Below are 20,445 nucleotides of genomic sequence, written 5' to 3'. Positions count from 1 at the left end.
AATCCACGAATGGAATTAAAATTTCTATTTCTTCAAAAAAACTGATTCTTTTAAAATATAAAAAAATAATGTTATAATTTTTTATTCTTTGAGCACTATTGATTAATTTTTAGTCTTTTTTATCAAATTATTTTAAAGAAAGTGATAAATATCATTTCAAAATTCCAATTAAATACAAAATAGTCAGATAATATAGTCCCTGCATTCTCAAATTATACAGTATATTTTCAAAAAAATATTATTTAATTATTGATTACTACACACTCAAATACATCATATCGTGTACAGCATTCTTTAATGGCTAGTGTAATTTTATTTTTATTTTGATTATCAAACTTTAATTTTTTTAATCAAATCCTTTCATTTGATGTTTATGATATTTCATATTTTCTTCTCTTTGTATATTGCTGAGACTTCAAGGTGTTTGATAAAAAATTAGAATTGAATTGGAGACATATTTTTTGAAATGGGATTGAAATTTGCAGTGTAAAAAATAATTAAAAGAACAAGTATCAAGATGAAACCAAAGGGGCTTTGCTTAAATTCATGTGTAAAGGTTAGTTTTAGTCCATAAATTGTCCGTTTAGTCATTTTTTGCACCTTTTATTTTAGAATTTTAAAGAACAACACGTTCTCTGTCTTACAAAAAAAAAAAAAGGAAGGGAAGAGGCTAGGTCTCAAGCCTGGCCTAACATGCCCACTCAAGCCCAAGATTCTTTGTACAAGGCCTGGCATGTTGGTCCACTCGAGTATAAGCGCCTGGCCTATTTTTAGATAGTCCTCTAGTTCTTTTTCTCATAAATTTTAACTAAAACTCAATATAAACAAATAAATTTAATTTATATTTAAAACATTATTATATTAAATATTATTCAATTCTGCCTTCATTTTTTTCTAATCATATTTTTTTTAATTTGATATTTTTATGTTGATTTTTTTTTAGATTGAACTTGATAGTTCATTTTAATAAACTCGAGGAAGGAGGATTCTTTTAAAGTCAAATAAATATCTTGTCATTAGATTGACACTTGATTTTATTAAAAAAAATTGTTTTTTAAAAGATTGAAAATAAAAGGATTATAATAGAAAATTAGAAAAAAAAATCACCTTTCTCTGTTCTTCAAAGGAAGAAGATAGGAAATTAGACATGAAGATTGAGAAGAGGAGAGAAACATAAAAGAAAAAGAAAAGAAAAAAAGAAAAATAGCCCAACAAAAATACACTGGAACTACATTGTCACCAAGCACCGCAGTAAACGGAAGCCCCCTCTAAAGGTTATTCAAACATCAACAATGAAAGTCACCATTGAAGCTTGAAGGAAACCACGCACGTCTCCCCTATATGGCGACCTTCCTCTGCAAGTGTGTGTCACACACGCCACTTTTTGCCATGTTTGTACAATTTAATCTTTAATTCTATAATAATTTTTCAATTCAATCCTTACTCTAACCTTAAACGAGCCCAAAAATAAATAAGAGCAAATAAATAGACAAATGGGTCAACCATATTAGATCATCATGATAGTGCTTATGATCCAAATCATGAATTCAATGGGTTAACCTGGATGGATTGAAGATTAATTTAACATATCATTATTGTAATTTTTTTTAAAAGATTATCTTATTTTATTTAGAAGTCAACTTATTTTTTATTGGTTATTTGGATTATTTTTTGACTTGTCAAGTTAACCAGATCATGTCACGATAATACCCATCCATTTAACTCAAAACTCAATCCATGCAATGAGTTGGGCTATGAAATTTTAAAATTGACCAATTATACTAAATTTATTGATAATATCAAAAAAATAAAATTCACATGATCTAAACATATGAATCCGTGCTTGCATAGTGCAAGCAAGAGAATTATTTCATATTAATAATTGCAAGAGATATATTATGTATACTATTTTGTGTTTGGTTATAATAAAATGAAAAATGAAAAATTATAACTAGAACTGAAAAAAAAGAATTAAATTCTGTTAGATTTCAAAAAAGAAAATTCAAAGAAAACTAACAAAAACAAATGTAAATATTCAGGTGATTCGATTTTTCAGTTTAGACGAATAAAGCTCACCTCTACTCTGCTACAAGTCGGACCATCAATGGAAGGCTAGTTGGTTTAACACCCCTCAACTATTAGCCAACTACAATATAGTCCCTAAACTAAGTCTTTTTCGTTTTCTTCTTATTCGTCATGGTACTCCAAGAAATCTTATCTTTTTATTCACCAGTGATTTTTAAGATATAAATTATGTCATCCGTGTCCAATTTTTTTTTTTTTTTTGTAATTTCTTCTTATTTCGGCATATTGAGAAATATCTCTATCATTCATTCAAGGAGTACCCCACCACTTTACAGACAAATAAAATTAATAAACAAAAATAGAAGTGAAAATGATGCAGATTTTAATATTTGATCATCAATTAATACACGTGGGTCCATTTTAAATTGATCACAAAGTACACAGTGGTGGGTGCTCTGGAATTCCTGAAGATATTTTAAATTTAAAATAATATTGTCCAGGTAAATTTATTGTATTGATTTATAACATAATAAATGCTTGATTCCTTGTGTTATTTTATGGAAGCAGGCGCAGGTCTCTTTTGTGCTACCAGCAATCCAAGAAAAAATAACATCTCATCAACCATCTAGATGATAGGGAGGTGATAAAAGCTTGAAATTATGAGGTTTGTTTTCTCTGTAGTTTCAGGTTCGAGCCTTATAGTTACTCATATGATGGTCACTGGAGACTTACATAATCGTTAATTTTAGGACCCATGAGATTAGTCGAGATGCGTGAAAACTGACCCGAACACCCATGTTGAACTAAAACAAAAAAAAAATAACATCTTATTGAGCACATGAAGATTTATTGCCACTGATCACCCCGTCAGCCTAAACATGGGGTCTACCAGAAGCACTGCAAATCTTATTAATGGTATCTTCAATTGCTGCCGCATCTTGTCTCAGCCTCCATAATATGATACAGGAATGATGATTTTATTTTGGTTGAGTTTAGTTTTTATTTATAAAAATATTTGAATTAAAATTTAGTAAAATATAAAAAAATAAAATTAAAACCGGTTCAAACCAATTAATTTCGATTCAGTTCAATTTAATTATTTTATATTAAAACTGAAATCCAACTGACCGGTTTTAGTTTTGTTATGTTCGATTTGGTTTTAAAGCGGTTTGGTTTGGTTTCGGTTATTTTATATTAAAAACTAAAAATTGCATTGTTTTTTAGAGTTTTTTTGGTTTTTTAAATTGGTTTGATTTCGGTTTGGTTCAGTTTTTTTTTTTTTTCAGTTTGGTATTAAAGCGGTTCGGTTTTGTTTCAGTTATTTTTTTTGTTTCGGTTTTTATTGTATTAATTAGGTTGTTGTTTGTTGCTTGATAGAGTTTTTTAATATAATATTTAAGAGATTATTTTGATCATTCCGGGCTATTTAAATTTCTTGATGATGTTTTGTATAATTTTTGAAAGTAAAACAGAGTAAACTATATGATAAAAGGGTAATTTTTTTTATTATAATAATCATTGTAGTTGTCCATACATGTTTGCTTACATTTCTTGAAATCAACGGGATGGTTTCTTGATTTTTATCAACCATGACCCGAAAAGTCTCATGATCCTCCTCTATGGCAGGTTCCGATTTTTTCGGCGGCAATTTAACTTTTTTTTTAATAAAAAATTATTATTATTATTTTAGTATTTTTGAATTATTTTAATAAATTAATGTAAAAAAAACAAGAGAATCATTTCTATGCTTTGAAACACATGGAAGAGGAGGCGCCCGTAATTCCCACGGAAAGAGATTTTTTCTCTGCTGAACCGTCTTGTGATGAGAGAGATATTTGGAAGTTAGCCGTCAGGCCGTCAGTGTTGACCATTGTGGTCTCTGTTTCTGTAAGAAGACCATTTCACGCTGAACCCTTCTAGAGAAGAAGGATCTGTTTGTTTGTGGGAACAGAACAGAACAGAACAGAACAGAACAGCAGATTGTTTTATTCTTTCACTTCTACTCTTGTAGTTTAAAATATCTCAATGACACCCCTCCAGCGGCGGCAAAGTCCCATTAATAAGAAAAACTAAAATTGAAAAAAGTATGAAAAAGGGTATAATCGGAACGTATTAAAAAACAAGGATAAAATTTGAACAACGATGAGTCTCTAAGGACAAAACTATAATTTTTATTTTTCCTTTCATATCGTATTTCACATCACTTTATGGTCAAAGGAGGTGTTTTTTTTTTCTTTAATAGAAATAAAGAAGCATATCTAAATTCTAATTTCTCGAAAAGAAAAAGAAAAAGAAAGATATATAATATTCTTGATATCCATTAAATTTCAAGTTAAAATCCCCGAAGTTCTTTCTTGATTTATTCTCTCTCTCCTTATGATAAAGCAAAGAACAGCGTAGATCTTTGTTCTAGAAAGCAATTGATTCGAGTTGAGTTGAGCTATGGCGGTGAGTAGTAGTGTATGGGACTTGGTTCTTGAACACACCATGTCAGCTCAGGTCAAGAACAGTGAGCCGCACCTATGGGCGATTCAACTCAGCTCCAGTCTCAACTCTGCAGGCGTTGATTTGCCCTCATTGGAGCTGGCTCGCCTGCTAGTCTCTCACATCTGCTTCGATAATCACGTGCCTATCACGTGGAAGCTCCTCGAGAAGGCCCTCTCCCTCAACCTCGCCCCTCCCTTGCTCGTCCTCGCACTTCTTTCTACCAGGCAACCCATCACCTTCAATAATAATAATAATAATAATATTTTAATTTTATGTTAAAGGGGTGGTTTTGTTTTGTTTAATTCTTGATGTTATCAACAGGGTTGTTCCGAATCGAAAGCTCCACCCAGCAGCTTATAGGCTGTATATGGAACTTGTTAAGAGACATGCCTTTTCTTTTTCAGCACTAATCAATGCCCAAAACTACCAAATGTGAGTTTTTTTTTTTGGATTTCTTTGTCTCTATGAATGCATTGCTAATTATGGTTCTATGTGGTGCATTTTCTGCTACTTCTCTATATGATTCCAAATACTGGCTTTTCTTTAAAACTTGATATTGTTTTTTGGAATAGGCAGATATAGCGAGTCTTAAATTGTGTAGTCATGCAGGGTGACTTATTTTTTTTTGGTTGATGAAACCAAAATGTACTTAATGAAAGAGAGATAATGACGAAATAGAAGGAGACTTAGTAATAGTAGGCTTCGTTTTTGGATTAAAGAGGATACTGCATCAATATCATGCTTGATTTTAACTCTCATTTGGGTTAGAGACGTGAAAGTGGGAGTGAGAGTAGTTTCTCAGCCATTCTCTTTCATAATGAGTTGGTTGACCTTGGTGATCGCCGTAGACAGTGGTGATTTCAGTCTTAGCACTTGAAGTGGACACATAATGGCTCTTCAAGTGGTTTCCTGATGTACTATATATCTTTTATAAAACAATAACGTAATGCAATGTTTGAAACATGAAGGATGTCTTAAAGAAATAATTAGGAAAAAAATTTATAGTTTTGCAATTGGTCCGTGCTTGCATTGTTAAGCAGATGCTTCATTGATGTTCACTCTTGGACCCAGACTTTGAATGTACTTGCTATGGATACTCTTAGGTCCTAGCAATCTTGCCAGTCGTGAATGCCTCAACCGTGGAATTATAAACTTGTCTTTTTTATTTTTTCTCTTCAGCAGAATCTCTAGAAATAACTTTTGCAATAAATAATCTTTCATTTTCTACCTAACAATTAACAAAAATCATGACAGACCATCTTAATCTTGCAATTTTAGTTATTATTTTTTTGTATACTTCTAAACTTCTATAATAAATATTAATTTCATTGTGTTGCGATAACAGGACCATGAAATCAATAGATGATGTTGTTCATCTTTCCCAAATATTTGGCGTGCAATTGTGTGAACCTGGGATTCTTCTGGTTGAATTTGTCTTTTCAATTGTGTGGCAGCTACTTGATGCTTCCTTGGATGATGAAGGGTTGCTGGAACAAAGCTTGGAAAAGAATTCTAGATGGCTGTCGAGACTGCAGGATATGGAAATAGATGGCAATGAGAACTTCAGTGAGAAGAGAAATGAGCACCATGAGGGGTTGCACAAAGTGAATACTACAATGGCTATCGAGCTAATTGAAGAGTTTTTAAAAAACAGAGTAACCTCAAGTATACTTTACTTGGCACGTCAAAACATGTAAGATTTATGCTGTTATGATAATTTTTACTTGTGTTTAATAGGAAAAAGTGAAACAAGCCGTTAAAGTGATTTGCTATGCTCAGTATAAATGATGCCTGGCCTGGTGCAGTCTTGTGAACTGCGGGGTAGTTGCTGATAGAAATTGGAGAATCTTACTGAATGAAACATGATTAATGAAGATCTTCTCTTATCCTTTTAGGCCCTCACATTGGGGAGGCTTCATTGAGCGATTGCAACTGCTTGTAGTGCATTCCACAGCTTTGAGAAACTCAAAACACACAACTCCAGATGCCTTTCTGCAGTTGACATCTGACACCCACAGGGTTTTGTCTCGAGAGGGCAAAACAATATCACACCATGAGTTTCACGCAATCATGTTTTCTGGGTCACTCAAATCTTCTGTTGGTCAATGCCATGGGGCAAGTCACTCTGCGGTTTGGCTACCTATTGACCTATTTTTAGAAGACACTATGGATGGGTCACTAGTGACAACAACTAGTGCAGTAGAAAATCTTATCAGTACGAGTCATTTCTTGTGTTATGCTGAAATCTTTTACAAACCTGTAGTGTAGAACTGTAGGTGATGAAAGAGAATTTATTGTTCCAGTTTTATGTTGCAGGTTTGGTCAAAGCTCTGCAAGCAGTCAATCGTACCACTTGGCATGATACTTTTCTAGGCCTGTGGATTGCAGCGTTACGGCTTGTTCAAAGGGTGGGTACTTGTGCTAACTTGATAAAGGAACTATGGGTGCATGTAAATTTTTTTCAATTTGCTAAAAATTTTAATATCACTCCCTTTGTTATAAAAGTAGAGAAAGAACTGAGGAATCCCCAGAGCACCAATTGTTATTCAGCTGCGAATATTGTCATAAGTACATCTTTTTTCATAAACAACAATTTAGTATATTTGATGTTGAACAAGGGCTTAAACCAGTGCTTCTGAAATGTGTAATGTCTTTAAACACAAACCCAAATGAGAATATAAATGAAAAAGAACTCCCTCAAGTATGAGATATAGCATGCGGTGAATCACAAACAGGGAAAGAAGGCTAAGGTTTGCATGAAAATTGTATCTTTTTTAATATAAACTGTTCGAAGACAATTGCAACTTTTTTAATATACTAGCTTGAATGAGAGAATCATATGATATTAATTTTCCAGAAGCGTTGTTCTCTTTCTTCCAATGGAATTGTACCTTTTTTTGGTGCAAGGATTGCATCAACCTGTTTTAACTTTTATATCATTATGCATCTTTCTTAGTACTTAAACTATTTGCAATCTTTCAGGAAAGGAATACTAGTGAGGGTCTAATGCCCCGCGTTGATACAAGCTTGTCCATGTTATTGTCTATTACAACCCTTGTAGTGACTAATCTTATCGAGGAAGAGGAAAGTGAATTGATTGATGAAACGCAGCAGAACCCTGCCAATCAAAGTAAAGAAAAACAGGGGAAGCTTCAGAAGGGTCTAATTACTTCCCTACAGCTATTGGGTGATTATGAGGGTTTGTTGACTCCGCCTCAGTCAGTTAGCTCAATAGCTAATCAAGCTGCCGCAAAAGCTACAATGTTTATCTCGGGCCTCACTGTCAGAAATGGTTATAGCATGAGTATCAATGACATGCCAGCCAACTGTTGTAAGTGATTACATTCATTAACATTGCAGTTCATATTTCTGAAGGTTGTGTTTGGTGCAGAAACAAGATAGTTCCAATACTGTTGACGAACATGTTTAACTTCCCCTGCTACCATAATGTTTTAACTTGAATTGGCAGCCTGATTTTTTATTTCTGTATTTCTTAGAAAGTTCCCTTGTATATGGGGGTTTCTTTTAAAAAACATTACATGAACTAATTGAACCTTTCAACTTTTTCTTTTTCTTTTTTTATCACTCTTTTCAATTGCTGTTCGCTGTTTCTTTTTCCTCACTTCAGATTTTCGAGGGTCACAAAAACAACACAAATAGTACATTTCTTTAATTTGAACAATTTTTGTTCTTTAATTTTTAATAGGTCCTGTATCTGTTATCTTCCCAAAAATATGGTTATCCATCCTCTTCTCTTCTAGGTCTTTTCTTTTCTTTTTTTCTCAACCTGTTGACCTTCCATGCCAGTCTTTATTGTTTTTACGTGTGGCTCTGAAATGTAGTCTTCTTTTCCTTTTAATTGCTTTGCAGCTGGAAACTTGAGGCATCTGATTGTTGAGGCTTTTATTGCAAGAAATATGTTGGACACGACAGCATATTTATGGCCAGGCTATGTGAATGCTCGTGCCAACCAAGTACCTAGGGGTGTTCCCAGTCAAACAACTGGCTGGTCATCATTGATGAACGGGTCACCTTTAACCCCTTCAATGATAAACATTTTGGTTTCAACTCCTGCTTCCAGGTATGCTGCCAGTGGTTTACTCTTAACAACTATCAATATATTTTGATTCCTATTTTTTTCCCCTTCGTTGTTTTTTGCTTTATTGCATGCATGGTGAACATAATATAGTAATATCATTATAACTGAAACTACAGGAGTTTCCTACCTTATTTTCACAAGAAGACTTGACATTTTGCACAATGGGTCAAATTAAATAATATAAATCATCATAATGTTTTGACTTATTTCTAGATAGCACACTTTCCATTGGTTTTGTTTCTCATAAAAGCTCTCACATTGATTTCTTTGTAGTCTAAACCAGACCCAACTCAAGATTCTAGACTTTTTTCTTCTGAGCAAAATTGTGATGCTTCAAAGCTGCAGTGTTTTTGTATGGAATTGTTTGTTTTATTTCATTTGTGTTCTACAAGTGTTTGGAATTTTTTTAATATTATTCATATTGTATGGTTATAGTAAACGTGATCTAACCAGCTTCATAATTTTCATGCTGTTATGTTAGTAGTCAGAAAAATTATAGTTGAGAGAACGTGTATGTTGAATCCTTAGGTGGTGTTTCTCTTCAGACGCCAGATTTTTGGAGAATCAATATCACTATTTGTTGTTGTCTAAACTTAGTAATTAGCGTGTAGAAATTAGCTCTTGATGTCATTATATTATTGACTGGTGATGCTATTCTATGAATGCCTTAAAAGAGGCTGGTCCAAGATGTGCTTTGTGTTTTATTATGTTGACAGATGCCATATTGGAGGTATTTGAAGGTGGCATGTCCTGTGTACAATTAAGTTGAGAGCTTTTATGATTTATGAATTGTCCTCCATAATGTTGTTATTTCACACTAGGAAAGATTCAAACTGCTGTATGTGTATACCATAAAGGTCTTAGCTGTCTTGTTCAAAATGCAATTCCCTAATCTCCTAAACTGGTCCCAGTTATGCCATTCTTTTTCCTGAAGCCAGGCATGCCATGCTCTCTCTCTCTCTCTCTCTCTCTCTCTCTTGTATTTACCCAGTGATATGGAAACTGAGTTTAAGATGGATTTGATGGAAGCTTACCAGAGGTTGAGAAAATATATGAGATTGCAGTCAATGGTTCTGGTGATGAGAAGATATCTGCTGCTGCTATTCTTTGTGGAGCCTCTTTTGTTCGTGGTTGGAATATACAGGTAATGATCTGGAAGCCCACCCCCACCATAGCCCCCTCTCCAGTTGAAATTATTAATTATTTCTACTTTTGTTTACAGGAACATACAATTCTTTTCATTATAAATTTGCTGTCGCCTCCAGTTCCTGCTGATCACTCTGGGACTGAGAGTCACTTGATAAATTACGCTCCACTTTTAAATGTTCTTCTCGTTGGAATATCATCTGTGGATTGCGTGCAGATTTTGTCCTTACATGGTTTGGTGGGTTGAATTTTAACAACACATCTTTTTCTGTCTAGTGTCTGTGTGTGTAATGCATGTCATTTGCTGACTGGTGCCCTTGTGTCCTTTTTCACATAGAGGAGAAATTTATGAAGTTCTTGAAGAGGTCATCTAATGAAGAGTTTGTCAGTATGGAATATAGAGGGTTCCAATATGCATGGAAACTAAGAAATTATGCCTTTATTTGATTTTGTGAAATCATAAATCATGATGCTGGTCGGATTGCATGGAAAAGAAAATCAATGCAAAAAGCCTAATCGAAATCGAAGATTAGTGCAAAAGGTTAATAGGAATTAAAGAGAAGAACCAAATTGGGAAAATAAATGGAAAATTGTAGTTATTTTGTCTATGAATTGATGTTCAAAATCTGTTGGCAGGTTCCGCTACTTGCTGGTGCATTGATGCCCATCTGTGAGGCCTTTGGCTCTGCTGTTCCCGAGGTCTCATGGACTCTTCCACCAACAGGGGAAGAACTTTCTTGTCACGCAGTGTTTTCTAATGCATTTACACTTCTGCTGAGATTGTGGAGATTTGATCATTCACCTATCGATCATGTGTTGGGAGACATACCACCAGTGGGATCCCATCTAAGCCCTGAATACCTCTTACTTGTACGGAATTCCCTATTAGCGTCCTTTGGACCTTCAACTAGGAGTCAACCCCAACTTAGGAAATACTCAAATATCTTGAGTCTGTCTGTAGAACCAGTATTCATGGATTCTTTCCCGAATTTGAAACTCTGGTACAGAAAACATCTGGAATGTATTGCTTCTACATTTTCTGGCCTTGTACATGGGACTCCTGTTCACCAGATTGTTGATGCACTCCTCAATTTGATGTTCAGAAGGATAAATAGAGGCGTTCAGCCTTCGACTTCTGGAAGCAGTCTTTCTTCTGGCCCTGGTGTTGAAGATGCTCAAGCTAGACTTAAAATACCCGCATGGGATATCTTAGAAGCAACTCCATTTGCACTTGATGCTGCTCTGACAGCCTGTGCCCATGGAAGACTCTCTCCCCGTGAACTGGCTACAGGTTTGCACACCTTGCTCAATGTTTCATTCTGTCAATTTAAGTCTATATGGTTTGAGATCAGTTGGCAAGCATGTGAGGAAGAAGTCGGTGTCTTGAGGGAAAATATGGAAGCTATGTCAAGAGTACTGTTTCGCTATATGTGAGAAATAAATGTGAACAAGCTTTATAAGTAGGAGAGTTGATGTTACTGAGATCTTAAAATGGTTTAACTTTTCCCCTATTCTTTTAAAACTCAACACTGTAATCCCTTTGTGGCTAATGGGGCATATTAGAGCAGAGGATGGTATAGAGGGATTTAATTTCACATTATCATAAATCATCAAATGATTATATTGTTGGTTTGGACGTGAAAAAACTAAAGTTTAGTTGTACTAAAACTTCAAAAATAAATCATCCCTAATTACCATATGCCCATTCAAATCTATTTATGCCTGCTCTTGTTATGACTTATGATAGGGCTTAAAGATCTTGCTGATTTTCTGCCAGCGTCTTTGGCCACTATTGTAAGCTATTTTTCAGCTGAAGTTACACGGGGCATATGGAAGCCAGCTTCTATGAATGGAACTGATTGGCCAAGCCCAGCTGCAAATTTATCCTCTGTTGAGCAACAGATAAAGAAAATACTGGCTGCAACTGGTGTTGATGTCCCAAGCCTTTCTGTAGGTAATCCTTTGTCATACTGATTACCGTTCCTTTTTTTTTTGTAAGGCTATGAAGGGTTTTCAGTTCTTGACAGAGGTAAAATTCTTCATGTACATTCCTCTGAATGCTTAGCTAAAACAAACCACAGTGACCTGTATTTTGTAGATCAATAGCTACACTCTTACAGTTTTAGGTTTGGGATTTCGTATCCTTTTATTAGATGTCAACTGTCTAGGCCATTCATGTGTTAGACCTAGAGATCCTCATATCATGATGAAGCAGGAAGAATGAGTATACACGAGTTGCGTTTAAATTTTTACAGGGGAATTTTTAGAAAAACAAAATCCATTAACAAGGTCTCAAAACTTGTCCTTGCAGGGGGTACTCTGGCTACACTTCCTTTGCCATTAGCTGCCCTAGTAAGCCTCACAATTACTTACAAATTGGACAAAATGTCTGAAAGGTTCCTCACCCTGATTGGCCCAGCCGTGAATGCCCTTGCTGCTGGTTGCTGGCCATGCATGCCCATTATAGCTGCTTTATGGGCACAGAAGGTTAAGCGTTGGAGTGACCACCTTGTGTTCTCTGCTTCTCGTACTGTATTCCACCATAATAGTGATGCTGTAGTTCAGCTTCTGAAGAGTTGCTTCTCATCCACTCTTGGTTTAAGCCCCTCACACATTTCCAGCAATGGTGGTGTGGGTGCCCTTTTAGGTCACGGGTTTGGCCCCCACTTTTCTGGTGGGATCTCTCCTGTTGCCCCTGGAATTCTCTACTTACGAGTGCACCGATCTGTCAGAGATGTCATGTTTATGGCAGAAGAAATTCTCTCGCTTCTAATGCATTCTGTTAGAGATATTGCAAGCAGTGCGTTGCCTAAAGGGGCAATGGAGAAATTGAAGAAAAGCAAACATGGGATGCGATATGGGGAAGTTTCTCTTGCTGCAGCAATGACGCGTGTCAAGCTTGCAGCTTCACTTGGAGCTTCTTTAGTTTGGGTTTCTGGTGGATTAAGTTTGGTTCAATCTTTGATTAATGAAACCTTACCCTCTTGGTTTATATCAGTCCACGGGTCGGAGCAGGAAGGTGGAGAATCTGGAGGTATGGTTGCAATGCTAAGGGGTTTTGCACTTGCGTACTTTGCAATGTTTTGTGGGACATTTGCATGGGGTGTGGACTCAGAATCAGCAGCATCAAAAAAACGGCCAAAGGTGCTCAGGACCCACTTAGAATATCTGGCAAGTGCTCTAGAGGGGAAAATATCGCTTGGTTGTGATTGGGCTACTGCATGGGCGTATGCATCCGGGTTTGTGTGCTTGATGGTGGCTTGCACACCAAAATGGGTGCTTGAGGTTGACGTGGATGTATTGAAGAGGTTGAGCAAGGGGCTGAGGCAATGGAATGAGGAAGAACTGGCTGTGGCCTTGCTGGGACTAGGTGGAGTTGGTACAATGGGCGCAGCAGCTGAACTGATTATTGAAACTGGATTGTAAATTTTGTCGAAAGCATAAAAGCTTGAATGCTAGTTAGAACTTATTTTTGGGATCCTTCTCTGGTAGAGCCAGGTGGGTGCTACTGGGTTCGGTTCAGTTCAGTCCTAGAGAAGAATATTTAAAGCTACTAACATCTTTGGTAAAGTTTCTCAGTATAAAAAAGCTCATTTTCAAACAAGTTCCGTAGGATATTAGGATTGATGCTGTTGTACATTCGTCATAAGGGATTTCACCCTTTATATATATATATATATATATATATAAAATAAATAAATTCTAAACTTTGTTTTACTCTCGATACTCCAGTCTATGTTTGTATACCAATCCTCTTCGTAGTTTTGAGTTTGTTATCTTAATTATTGTTTTTTCTATTTAAGTAGTAATTCTTAGATTTAGAAGCTTCTTCTAATCTTAATTAGCCTTTTGGATCTGCTCAATCTATTTGTTATTTTTTTTATGTAATTAATTTATAATCGTGTGACGTTTTATTGGTTGTGAGAAGGAATTTAATCTTCTAATCTCGATATATAAAAATCGACTTAAAATATTACTAACCATTTAGGCCAAAATGAACAAGAACAACTAAAAGAACATAAACTTAAAAAGACACTGAAGAGCAGTGCCATCAAGTAATGGGTTAATGGTACATTTGGTCTCTCAATTCTAGATTTTGTCTTGATTTAGTCCCCCTAATATTTGTTTTTGTCCCATGTAATTCCTCACTCTAATTTATGTAATTGCAGAATGATTATTTTCATCTTTGTGTTCAAGAGTGTAAGCTAGTGGTTAGTCAAAATATAAGGAAAATTGGGAGACAATCTGAAAAGAAAATATATCAGCAAAATCTGTTTGATTTTAGATAAATTACCTGTGCGATCCAAATTTTTAATTTTACACTTGATTGTAAACTCAAAATCCTACCCATATGCACACGTGCAAGTTGATAGAGGGGCCTAAATAACCAAAATAGAAAAGTGCAAGGACTGGTATGTTTAAGATTTTAGTGGATTGATTGAAAATTTTAAAATCAGTGTAAAAAGGAAAAAAAAAATAGAAACTTCGGCGAGCCCGTGTAATTTACTCATCTGTGTCTCACTTTATCCTTTTGAGCCCAACTGTGTTGTCTGTCTGTCTGATTCTAACAAAGGGATGGAGGCCAAGGTGTTACCGCTAACATGCACGCCGCCTCTCTTGCCATCTATTCCGTTTCAAGCTAATATGCGCACTGTCTACTTCAAGCCCAGAAGCCTAAGCTGCTGCGCAGGTTAGTCTTGATCTTCCTATTATCTGCTCACGTTAAAGATTCCAAGTTTTGGGTTTAGTTTTGATATGGTTTCTTTTTTGTAATAACAATGAAAAGCTATGAGAAAGAGCACAGCCAAGACCAAAAAAGGAGAAGAGCAGCTTCTTGACGGAATGCCGAAGGAGTATTATGATGAGGTACGTACCTACCTTTCTATCCTTCAAGTTTGATAATTTCTTGACGTGGGTCAATTAGATTAGCGCAAAAGGTTGGAATTTTAGTGATTAAAAAGTTAACTGGGTAGGAATGGCAAGCCCAACAACGAGAAAAGACCAAGGAGTTAGAAAGACTACGTAAACAAGAAGATGATGAAGAAGAAAGGATGGTTGAAAACTATCGTGAAATTGGTATACGGTTGAAGGGGTATCCTGAAGAAGATGTTAAGAAAGCAAAGAAACTGGTTTCAAGCTTTATCAGAGCTGAAGAAGAAGTAGAAGAGGTAATTAAAGACCGTCTTTGTGCATTTCTTTGAGTGATAGCATTCTCGTTGGTAATTAATGTTTGATGGCTGCTGGTTATCTGATTCTATGCAGAAAATTGAGGAAGCTGCTGAGAAAGGAGAACTCACTGAACTTGTTCTAATGGTCATATGGAATCGCCTTGATCTTGCTCGGCGCGATGTGAGTGGTTATATATTCTACATATATTTCTTTGGCTTATAATCTTTTTGCGTAAAGAGTGACCTTGGTGAATGGTGTGCTCGTTACAATTACATACTCCATGCCTGCTGTATAAGCCTGTGTGTGCGAGATCAATATTGATAAAGTTATTGATCTGCTTTTCTAGGATGAAAAGGATGCTATTCGAAGTCTTGATCTTTTGTACAGAAGAATTGAGGTATGGAATTTTTCGTTAAGCATGTAATAGCTGAAGGGATTGGTTCCGATGTGGAATTGTGCAAGTGATTTTTTTGGTTTAAAAACTTCTGTAGAAAACTTCAGAAAATAATTGCTAAAGGTTAATCAACACCTATACAATCAGCTCCTTAACGGGCAAGATTTCATTGTGAGGAATTTGCAAAATAAGCAGCCTAGTAAATCAGCTGCTTCTGTCTATAAATGCAGTACACTTCCAATTCCCTTTTGATTTGGAGTTGTAACCTTCTTATAACTTCAGCTGTTTTTGAGTTTCTTGCTTTCTTGTTTACCTAAAAGAATCACACAAGATATTTAGACAGAGATTCTGAAACGAGAGGCTACTCCTGCCATGAGACTGCTGAATGATCTTTTGAATATGCACGATGGATTTAATGATGATGAATGGATGAAAGAATGCAGAAAACGCATGATTGACACCTTTCCACGGGAGGACCCATTTAGCATTCTTGCTCCACCTGGGTTTGACATTGATCAGGTATACGACAAGTCATACAAATTTCATGGGTTAAGATTTTGCATATTTTATGATAGACACAGCTAGCGTTTATGTTGTTTTTTTTTTCCTCGATCTAGAAGTGCACTTGATGTTCTGTTTCAAACACATTATATTGAGATGGCCAGTTTCTCTTTCCATCAGCATGCAGGGCCAGTAAGACCACCACTAGAAGCTGATGATATTCTCTTGAGGGTAGATTTTGTAAGAGAGGTTGATGCTTTGCTTCAAGAGGTTCGGCAAGAACAAAGTGAAGAGCAGAATGTAGAAGGGTTTGATCCTGAATCTGTTGCAAGCAAACTGAAGCAACAGGAGAAGCAAAGAACAATACACAAAGTAGAAGCTCTGCTAGACCTGGCCATTAGTTTAAAATGGTAGCCACATACGTTGTTGTTTTCTTGAAAAGCTTAGGGAAAAGAAAAACTACGAGACCTCCTGCCTTTTGGATTGTGTCTACCTCTAAAACCAATGACGTGATAACGAGTTCCATAATCAAAGAACTTAAAGCACAGCTTGTATCCATAGGTCGATGTAACTATAATGGAAGAATAGTTATATTTGTACTAAATGAAGATTTGTCAAGGAACCTTGTGTACACAGACATTCATTTGGAGCTAATATACATGATGGTAGGGATTCTTCCTGAAAATTGAAGCTTTATCTTTCCATTTAAATATCCATTTTGAGCCTTGCTACATTATCTACGTTTCCTCTTAATCTCTTGTAAATTTATAGTTCTCAATAAAAAATGAATTAGTTTGCAAAACACCAGGCATGCGCCTAGCTTCTTGGCTTCACTGCTTTCAAATAAAGCAAAAGGTGAGTGCGAAACGGATCTATAGGAACATGCAGTTGTAGCCTGGGGTTTAACGAAAGGTAAAAAGAATTACAAATAATATTTTCATTGAAAGAAACTAAAAGTATGCACTCGCTGTGTTGGAAAGACATCCTTATTTTCCGCATTTCCATCCCATATAAAATTACTCGACAACACACGAGCTCTGATCCTCAACGATCATGGATGTTGGCTTCAAGTAGTATGCAGCTGTGAGATTTCATTTCACGAGACTGCTAAATGACAGGTTCACCACCCTTTGAGAAGAACCCTGAGAATGGAAGAGCTGGATCAACCAAGCGATGCCATGCCATCCCTTCAGGGATTTCAGGTAGAGGGACACTCTCTGAATGTCCTGCTGCAATGAAAGCAATGAACATGTCACCCTCTAAAAGGGAAGATTCTGAGCTCAATCCGTTCTCTGGTTTGTCAACCTTCAATGTCGTGACAAGGAACTTGCAGGATAGATCCTCCCATCCTGGTGGATTCTGGTCATTTCCATGCCTGTTAATACTTTCTTCCTTCTTAAAGCTCCTCTTCTTAAGGTCACTTCTCATTCTCAACGAACTAAAAAATGAGGTGAACTGAGTAGTTTGGATACCAAAACCCTTTGAAAACGCATACCAATCAAAAGGTTTTCTGAAGCCACATGAACTGGAACCTCCAGAAGATTGGCCGCATTCAACTCCCATGTTAAGAACAGGAACACCTAGCGAAACGGATAAAACAAAGAGACAGTTACGGATTTGTTTCAAGTCGTTTTTCAAGGATGGTGGTTTTTTTGGGTCATTCTTCTCCACAATTCCAGCTTAATTCTGTAGCTAACTCACTGCCACTGAAGCTGACCATGTCAACAACAGGAATTCCAAAATTCCTGGTGACAAAATTGAAAGAGAAAGCTGGGCCTTGTCCACTCGAAAAGATGTCCCGACTCCCACAAAGCCGTGTTGCAAGGTCACTGTTAAGAAGACCTTCGCCCCTCAAAAAATTCCTTACATCTTGACAAAGTTCCGCATTTATTTTAGCCCATCTCTTCCAATGAGGAAAGGTGGTTTCCTTTGGCTCCAGGTCTCTGGGATCCCAACAATCTGGGATGATCTTCGTCTTTGAGAGCAATGGATCAAAGGCTATTGCTTCAACCAAGAGAGGAAGAGACAAATATTCACCACCAAACGACCTCAACAGAGATGAGGCATTTATGAAACCAAACCCATCTATTTGAAACTCAGTAACCCGGTGCCGAGGACTCTAAAGTTTAAAATCATCTTCGTAGTGCGCACAAACTAGTTCGAATATCCCATAAAAAAAGAAAAAAAAAGAAAAGGTACCTGCAACATCACTGGAAATCTGGCTAGAGCTGTCTTCCGTAAACGCATCACATTCGCCCGATAAGCAACTAGTTTTTCCATTACCGAGTTACAGCGAACTCTAATCAATCAGTTGGTTTTCAGTAATATTGATTTTATTTATATAAATATATTTTATTTATTAATAAATAATTATTTGTTTTTAATAATTATCTTATAAATCTAAAATTTAATTGATAAAATCAAAATACTTTCCAAATAAAATTATAAAAAATTTATTTTAAAACAATGCTCCTAAATGTTAATGACTAATATTATTTAAGAATAAATATTAATTAAAATTATTGAAACTTCTATATATTATATTTTTTTTATTTATAAAAATAAGCAATTGTTTTTATAAATCAAAGTATAAATGATATTTAAAACTGATATGTAGTTGCTTGTCAAATGACAAGTATATTAAACTAATCCGCATGAGATTTCATATGGAGCAATTACTTGTTTATGAAAAGGCTTGTATGATGGTTTTGTAAGTGATTCTTAGACTTAAAATCACTGAGTTATCTTATATATAAAATTTTATGTTTTGATCCTGTTATATGTTGTCTTACTTAAGAGTAACAAATAAGCATATATTAAATATAATATGATCTATATGAGAGCATTTAAGTAATTATGAGAGGATTTATTATTCTAAGTGAATTAAAAAAATATTTTATATGTTTTCAAATAGTATTGATTGTAAATCCATGTGTAAGGAGGAATGAAATTTGAAAAGAATTTTAAATCTTATTCAAAAAATCAATAACTATGAAATTGAGAACAAATATAATTTAACAAAGTAGACACATTCTATGCTATAATATTTAAATCAAAATATTATTGATAAATAAATAATAATTACACTAAGAAACTGATCATTAAAAGATTAAGTCAAACTACTTATAACTTTCTTAATATTTAGAGGATCATGATATATTGCTAGACATTATACTTGATTTCCAAATATAAATCAGTTAATTATTAAATTAATAATAAATTAATTTGTTTAGTCCTATTTTATTTAGTATTATGATTTATATTTGAGTTAATTTACTAAAAAACATAATGAGTTACATATATAAGAATCAATGGTCAGAGATTAAAATGGAATGACTAATCAAGTGTGACTTAATTGTAAATAAGTTTTAGAAATTGAGAATTAAAGTGTAATTTATCCATGAAATTATAATTCCAGACCTAAAAAAATTAAGAAGGGACTTAATTAAATAAATTTCTAAAATTATTCTGAAATGATATATGTAATACTATTCATGGATAAATTTATATTTTACTATTTATAAAAATTTCAAGTTTTCTAAATTAAATGCTATGTCCTATTTTTTGGACAACAAATAACACATGATACAATATAATACAAAAACATTTAAACATAAAGGAAAAAGCAAGCACTTAAAATTATAACAATCTTTCGACAATAATTGCTAAAAACTGCACACTTGAACTAATTATAATTTTTCACAACTCAATCTTGAAATAATTATTTTAAAATAAAAAAATATAGGATAGTAAACCACTTTAAATTTGTTTAATTGTTTAATAGTATCCTTAGACTCTATTTTTTTTTAATGTACTATTTCTATTGCATTTATATGTTTTGGTAACCTACCACAAATATCATCATTCCAAAGCATTGCATAACAGTTCCAGATATTTCAACAGTAGGCGAGTTATATTATCTGTGACAGAATTAATGAAAATCTTAGCATATGGATCAAAAAGAACACGTTCTGCATCGAATTTAGCTCCGTCACCCTGAAGAGCAGCAGCAGCTCCTTTGCATCGACAACCATAGCTCATAAAAGTCCAAGCACTCTCCGGTGAGGCAAGACAGATATCACCTGATCGTTTAACAAATGGATACAGATCAAGCTCTAGGGCCGGCTCTGGCGATGTACTATCATCATACAAGCAGAGAACGCAACCCGCTGCATTTCCTGAAAAAGAAGAAGAAGCAAGATTCATATAACCATCAGTAGAAAAGGAAACACCCAGAGGAGCAGGATATCCGGGATCAAATCCAACCGGAACACAAAAATTGGCCTTGCTATGGTTCCTGATTTCCGCGCCACTCGATTTGAGTTTGAGCACAAACGATAGATAGAAGGGGGTTTGTGTAGCCTCAAACCCCAACTCAATAGCAAGCCTACGAACAGAGTCCTGTATGAATGGGGTCTTTGTGGCCCTGGCATCAGAGGATGGATCAAAAGGCATGAAACACGACGAATCAGACGTGTATATGCCGCCCCAAATAAGCATCAGTCTAACATTATCACTAGCACCCAATTAAGTTGTTGGTCAAGTAATTTATTGCTTGCTTGAAGTAAACAACATCTGATCAGCAGGCTGAGAAGAAACTCTGGATCTAGCACAGAAAACACTC

At 35.2% G+C, this 20,445-nt stretch overlaps 2 protein-coding genes and 1 pseudogene across 3 annotated transcripts; 2 read left to right on the top strand and 1 right to left on the bottom strand.

Moving 5' to 3' along the window:
- Positions 1-4,282: 4,282 nt before the first annotated feature.
- On the top strand, positions 4,283-13,436 carry LOC133682733 (mediator of RNA polymerase II transcription subunit 33B). Of its 2 annotated transcripts, XM_062106236.1 has the most exons (12): positions 4,283-4,736; positions 4,834-4,944; positions 5,858-6,205; positions 6,408-6,727; positions 6,829-6,920; positions 7,495-7,843; positions 8,383-8,593; positions 9,641-9,755; positions 9,834-9,995; positions 10,394-11,048; positions 11,505-11,711; positions 12,069-13,436. In XM_062106236.1, exons 1-12 carry the CDS (start codon positions 4,468-4,470, stop codon positions 13,181-13,183), a joined length of 3,954 nt encoding a protein of 1,317 aa, XP_061962220.1. In that variant the 5' UTR covers positions 4,283-4,467; the 3' UTR covers positions 13,184-13,436. The 2 variants fall into 2 exon arrangements, with proteins under 2 accessions (XP_061962220.1, XP_061962221.1); XM_062106237.1 differs by lacking the exon at positions 4,283-4,736 and having other exon boundaries at positions 4,831-4,944; positions 5,967-6,205.
- An 802-nt stretch (positions 13,437-14,238) lies between these two features.
- LOC133682734 (protein PALE CRESS, chloroplastic) lies at positions 14,239-16,506 on the top strand. Its single transcript, XM_062106238.1, has 7 exons — positions 14,239-14,447; positions 14,544-14,623; positions 14,731-14,925; positions 15,020-15,106; positions 15,273-15,323; positions 15,660-15,839; positions 16,002-16,506. Exons 1-7 carry the CDS (start codon positions 14,333-14,335, stop codon positions 16,233-16,235), a joined length of 942 nt encoding a protein of 313 aa, XP_061962222.1. The 5' UTR covers positions 14,239-14,332; the 3' UTR covers positions 16,236-16,506.
- A 234-nt stretch (positions 16,507-16,740) lies between these two features.
- On the bottom strand, positions 16,741-20,348 carry LOC133682970 (isoamylase 2, chloroplastic-like; annotated as a pseudogene).
- Between the last annotated feature and the right edge of the window lie 97 nt (positions 20,349-20,445).

The sequence above is a fragment of the Populus nigra genome, chromosome 2, assembly GCF_951802175.1.
Source record: "Populus nigra chromosome 2, ddPopNigr1.1, whole genome shotgun sequence".
In the NCBI taxonomy this organism is placed as follows: domain Eukaryota; kingdom Viridiplantae; phylum Streptophyta; class Magnoliopsida; order Malpighiales; family Salicaceae; genus Populus; species Populus nigra.
Note: the sequence above shows the minus strand (reverse complement) of the source record. Positions and strands in the feature narration are given on the sequence as shown.